At 47.4% G+C, this 5,886-nt stretch overlaps 1 protein-coding gene across 4 annotated transcripts; it reads right to left on the bottom strand.

Moving 5' to 3' along the window:
- Positions 1-2,132: 2,132 nt before the first annotated feature.
- AMIGO2 (adhesion molecule with Ig like domain 2) lies at positions 2,133-5,346 on the bottom strand. 4 transcript variants are annotated; one of them, XM_047743267.1, is made up of 2 exons: positions 5,219-5,346; positions 2,133-4,826 (listed from the first exon to the last, which is right to left on the bottom strand). In XM_047743267.1, the coding sequence occupies exon 2, from the start codon at positions 4,762-4,764 to the stop codon at positions 3,199-3,201; it is 1,566 nt and encodes a 521-aa protein (XP_047599223.1). In that variant the 5' UTR covers positions 4,765-4,826; positions 5,219-5,346; the 3' UTR covers positions 2,133-3,198. The 4 variants fall into 4 exon arrangements, with proteins under 4 accessions (XP_047599223.1, XP_047599225.1, XP_047599224.1 ...); XM_047743269.1 differs by having other exon boundaries at positions 2,133-4,838; positions 5,219-5,336; XM_047743268.1 differs by having other exon boundaries at positions 5,201-5,318.
- Positions 5,347-5,886: the final 540 nt, after the last annotated feature.

The raw sequence follows: 5,886 nt of genomic DNA, 5'->3' as shown, positions 1-5,886 counted from the left end.
GTTGATTCTAAATAAGAATATGTCTTAGGTCATTCTTTTAGATTATAAATCTTTTATTTAAAGAATTTATTTATTTATTTGAGAGAGCGCATGCACACAAGATAGCACGAGGCAGGGAGAGGGGCAGAGGGAAAGGGAGAAGTAGATTCCTCACTGAGAAGGGACTCCACCCCCCCTACCCCGCCCCTGCCATTCCAGGATCCAGGGATCATGATCTGAGCCGAAGGCAGATCATTAACCAACTGGGGACCCAGGTACCCCTCAGATTATAAATCTTAAGAAAAAGTGTAGTTAAGAAATTTAACTAATGATTATCTACAGAGTCCACTGCCATAAGACTAGTATCATCTAATTTTAGTGAAAAAATACTCTGAGTCCAGGAAAATTTCACATCTTTGGTCTTTGCTTGATTTCTCCAATGTGCATCCACTTCTCTCACAACTCTATAATAAAAAATACTAACTATTTTAAAAGAATAACCTAGTTACATAATTCAGATTATTACTTGGAAGGGAAATTATATAAAATTTTTGAGTGGGACAAATTTAAGATACAAATTAGTTCTGTTTCTATATTTGAAATACATGTGATCAGGCTGCTACCAAAAAAAAAAAAAAAGATATACCTAAAAACTTAGAATTCCACATTCTAACATTTAGTTCCATGCTTTCACCACCACGCCATCTTACTTTTGTTCAAAACACAGATTTGCTTTTCAGTATTCAGGATTTTGTTTGCTCGTTTTCATGGTGATTATGCATAGTTAATGTGGATCTCAGCTCAGCTTGTCATTTACCTGAAATGTACGAGCACCAGCCAGGATCAAGCTCCACAAACTCCCTCCTCCAAGCACTGTCCATGTTATTCTGCCAAAAGCAACAGTCGTTTCCTAGGATCAAGGGTTTTGAGGGCTGAAGGACCCTTGAGATCCTGTCCAGAAAATGTACAATTCAGACACCCTCTCTGAAACTTCCCTGCCAGTAGTGTATGGTCCTGTTCTTTGGCCCGCTCAAAGTCAAGGTAATCATGGCCCCTGGAGGCAGCCCTGCCCATTGCCGGAGAGCACTGGTGGTTCCAGAGTTTTTCCTTGTGTCCAGACTAGCTGTGTGAAGCTCAACAAATCACAGTATCTTTGAGTGAGTTTCTCCAAGCATGAAGAGTGAGGACTTCAACATCATACATATCACAAAATTCTTCCTAATTAATTAAATGGCAGGAACAGGAATAAAACGTTTGCCTGTAACAGCTTTGGGTCTAAAGGATCTTATCTAATTGGTGAGGTCTATGTTTTAAAGGCAGAAGCTGCAATTTTTACACACCACACCACAAAGAATTTTCGATGCTACCGAGCAGTGTCTCTGCATCTTATTCTGTCGGGGTACAGAACCGGGCCACTCACTCACTCACTCCTCAGCCCCCTGGTGACCGGTGTCTGCTACTGGGAGCCTGGCTTGGCACTTAAAGAGCTGTCACCAAATGTTCACTGTTGCCCCCAAACCACCAGTGTGTCAGTCTTCCCTCGTCATCTCCTTCTCTGAGTCTTTGTCACTGTTGCCCATTTTCAGCTTTTGCAAATCGTCTTCTCTCTCAGCCCCAGCGACAACACAGCCCTCATTCCCCTTTGCCACTTTCTGACCACTCTTTTGTCTCATTCTTTGGCTCTTTCTCTACTCCCACCATTCTTGGACTCCCTTGTCTTTGCCAGGAAGAATCCCATACCTGAGCTCTCCTTCCATCCTGGTCACTAATTCACTGTGTGGTCTTACATAACCCGCAATTTTCTCTGGGCTTCATTTGTCCCTGAGAAAGAGAAGGAGATGGACTTGACGGTCCAAAATGTCCCTTCGGGCTATGCAGCACTAAGCTAGTCTATCCTGACCCCACTCCTGGAGTCCATCGGTAGGTGGGACAGTTTCCGAGAGTCCGTACAAGTCTGTGATGGGGCCAAGGCCACCCAGACATCATCACTTCTGGCATGGGCAGGAACCTAAACATCCCTTGCCTGTGATCTTCATTTTATAGCTGAGGCAGCCTAGGTCTAGAAGGAGTACTCGATCACCTCACAGCAGAGTCGGGAACAAGGAGGAGGTCTCTTGGGCCCTCAGTGTGCTGCAGGATAGGGGCTGAAGTACATAATGATATCAGAGCAAAGCGTAATATAAAGGCATAAATTGGAGAGAACACTTTAGAGCTTTGCTCTGACAAGATGAACTCCATGCTGTAACTCCAAAAAAATCTGAAGAGATACTTGCTAGAAAGGGTGCTTTCGACAGAGCAGAAAAATCTGATCACATAAAACATCTGAGATTTATGTTTTTAAATAGCCAAATAAAACAGAACATCAAATCACAGAATACATATATTTATATTAATTCAAATGCTCAGAGCACAATACAGTAAGATCTATTGAGTAGTTCATATAATTTGGTTTACATATAAACGAGCCTATGAACAAACATCAGCTAGAACAAAGGTTTAAGAAGTTACTCAGACATTTTGGTATTGACACCTACATATTTATGGCAACAAATGATGATAACTTTCAACTTTCAATAAGATCTTTTGTGCAAAGATAAGAAATGTACAGAATGGAAAAGAAGACAGTCAAACAAATGTACCTTTATTGCACTATTTATCTAACACCATTTGGGATGTCCAGCAAATTGTATCAGTGTATTCTGTTTCTTACAGTCTAAGATGATGAAATTAGCTGAATTATTCCCAAACCTAACTTTACTTTTGTGCTTTGTAAGTGCCGCTTGGTTCTTCCTTCTGCATCTTTTAAAAAAATAAAATAGGACACTGATGCTTTTCTTTAAAATAACTTTGGCCCTAAGAAGTTAGTAAAGTCTCTTTTTAAGGAATATGCATTCATGAAATTTATTATTTCTTTCAAGAATCCTGGACAAAAAGACAAGTTCACCTCCAGACCAGCTTTGAAATGGTCAGCCGCGCTAAAGACTAAGAGACTGTTATCTAGAACTTAAACTTTGGAAAACAACCCCATCTTTTTCTGGCACACTGAGGAACCGAAGTACCCCTCACTACATTTCCTAGTAAGCAGTTAAAGAGGCCATTTGGTTGCATTTCAAAACACAAAACAACACCATTTCTGTCCTCCTGTTTATTCTGCAAACTGCACTGGAAGTTAAGTACGGAGTGATTAAATGACTACAGCCTACACAGACAGGCACAAAATTAAGCGGACGCCACAAAGGGTGTGTCTGAAAACACGGAATTGACCGAATCGGAGTCGGATTTCACCCTCGTGGGCTTCAGGATGCCCTCGGCTATGACCGGTTCACTGGGAAAGAGCCTGACTTTGCCATTCTGCCCTGCAGCGGTATCCTTCAGGGGTTCCAAAAACACCACTCTTTTCCCAGCCCCTGCCTTCCGTTCATCAGCGGGGGTGTCGCTGGCAGGGCCGGGGTTGAGAATAGACGCATGGGCATTGCTTTGGTTGAGAGAATTTTTTTGTCTCTTGGTTTTACACTTGCAAGGACACGGCGTCAGATAGAGGTACAAAAGTACCAAAACGATACTGGCCACGCAGGCTGCGAGGGTGGTGAATGCTGTGTTAAATGCCTCATGGGCATGGGATTTGTTTACGGTGAAATTGCTTACGTTGATGGTGACATCCACCGTCTCGTTTAAGAGGCGCTGCCTGTTCATGGCAATACAGGAATAGACTCCAGCGTCCTCAAAGCGAGGACTTTCTATGACCAGACTTCCATTGCGAAACACGTGAAAGTTCTCCAGCTCTTTATCGGGCTCCAGCAGCCTGTTATCCGGACGGACCCAAATGAAATCTGTATTTGCATTGCCTGTCTTGCTGTCACAGGGGACAATCAGCCTTTCCCCGACTTGAGCTTCATGAATAAAGCCAAGTGCACGGAAGGAGCCATTGATGATGCTGTCCGAGCAATTCAGAAAGCTATCCTGGAGCAGAAGCACCTGCTGGGAGTGCTTGGAGTCAGACCACAGGCGACAGGTATAATCATTCTTAAAATCCATCACTGAGCTAAAGTGTCTGCGATACCAAAAGATCAGCAATGAATAAAGGGAACAGTCACAGACAAATGGGTTTCCATGAAGGTAGATGCCTCTCAGCTGTTTTCCTGGTACTAAATTAATGTGGTGCATTGGCAGGGAGGGGATTTGGTTATAAGAAACATCTAGAAACATCAGTTCTGCCAGCTTGAACCTTCCAACATACAAATCCATGGGGAACTGCGTAAGAAAGTTTCCACTTAAGTAGAGTTTTTGCAACTGGGAGAGTCCTCCAAAAGCTGAGGGATCCAGATAGGAAATGTGATTGTTGTAAAGCAGGAGAACTTCCAGAACCTTTAACTCTTGGAACACTGCACTTTTCAGGGTCTTCAGCTTGTTGGACGATAAGTCAAGACACTTCAGATTTGGAGTTGTGGAAAAACTGCCTGTGGCTATGCTGGTGATGTTGTTATGACGAATAATGAGGGTGTTCAGCTTAACAAATGATACTGGAATCCACTCCGCATCCAGGAGCCCGATTCTGTTATAGCTCAGATCCAGCCTCTTAATCAGTCTGAAAAGGTTCCCAGGCACCTTGGACAGGTTTTTGTTGGTGCAGCTCACGATGTCCGTGGCACAGATGCAAGCAGTGGGGCACACCCCGGAGGCACCACGGCTCACGGTCACCGTGATCACCAACAAACACAGCAGCTCCCTGCAGCCCGGTCTGACAACTCCAGGCGGGGTGGGCAGCGTGTGTAAACGTAAAGACATTATGGTCGCCTCCAAGTCTCTTCCTGGCGTCTTTCCACCAGCTCAGCCTCCCACCAGTGAACCTGGTAAACAATCAATATTTGGGGGGGGGGGGTGGAGAAAGCAAAGTTAACTACCACCAGTTAACCCTTAAGAGTCATATCTTGCTTTCTTTTCAATAACTTTGAAATGCAGGTTGTATGTCACACTGGGGGAGCCTACTTTGGTGGTTTTTACTGTTAAATGCAATTTCTTTTCCTGGGGGACTCCTGCTTACAGACACTGACGGTCGCAGTCTATCAATACAACCGTCTCAACATCAGAAAGTCAGTATTTTTTTCTAACGTGCAGGCTGCGTCGTTTTTTAAACTCCCTGCAACAGACACAAAAATACACAAACGCATCCTACAAACAAACGGAAATGCATAGGAAGCCACCCCTCCAGAAAACAACTCACAGAGCTGAAAAGCCTCACCGGCTCTGGGGATAGGCCGCCGACGGTGGTGTCTTCTGAAGGTCTGTGAGTCTGTCTGTCTCTGTCCGTCCCTCCTGCCTTTTCCGAGTTCCTTTCCCTCCTGCTCCCGGCGGGCGGCAGCCTCTCGCTGGCTCTCAACTTTGGGGAGTTTCAAGCAGCCGCGGCGGCGGCAGCCACCCCGGGCGCAGGAAACGTCTCGGCCGGCTCCGGAGGGTTCTCCTGGGCTCTCTTCATTGCTCGGCTCAAGGTACCGGCTCGCCGCCCTGGCCGTCGCGTGTCCCGGCGCGGGGCGACCCACTCCCGGAGCGGGGTCCGAGGGGCGGGGGCGCCGGCAGCGGGTCGGTCCCGGCCCCGCCTCCCGGCGCTCGGGAGCCAGCAGGACCCGGGGTTCCCGCGCGCCGCCGCCCGGGTTTTATCCCCTTGCGCGGGGTCGGATGCGGGGCGGGGACACGGTCCCGCCCCTGCGCGTCCTCCCGCCTGGAAGCGGCTCCGAGGCTGCCGGCGGGAGCGGGCTGGGCGCACTGCGGGGGGCGCGCGGCGCGGGGAGGGGGCGGCGGCGCAGCCAATCGGAGCGGCGGCCGGCATCCCTCTCACCGTCCCCCCCACACCCCGCGGCCTCGCCGCCACCTCCCCTCCCGGGAGAGGGACGCGGCGGAGCGGGGTGCACG

This window comes from Lutra lutra, chromosome 8 (assembly GCF_902655055.1).
Source record: "Lutra lutra chromosome 8, mLutLut1.2, whole genome shotgun sequence".
NCBI classification, from domain to species: domain Eukaryota; kingdom Metazoa; phylum Chordata; class Mammalia; order Carnivora; family Mustelidae; genus Lutra; species Lutra lutra.
This window is presented reverse-complemented; position numbering and strand designations above follow the sequence as displayed.

Excerpts from the sequence above, each read along its gene's own strand:
- AMIGO2 (XM_047743267.1), bottom strand. The coding sequence starts at position 4,764 with ATGTCTTTACGTTTACACACGCTGCCCACCCCGCCTGGAGTTGTCAGA.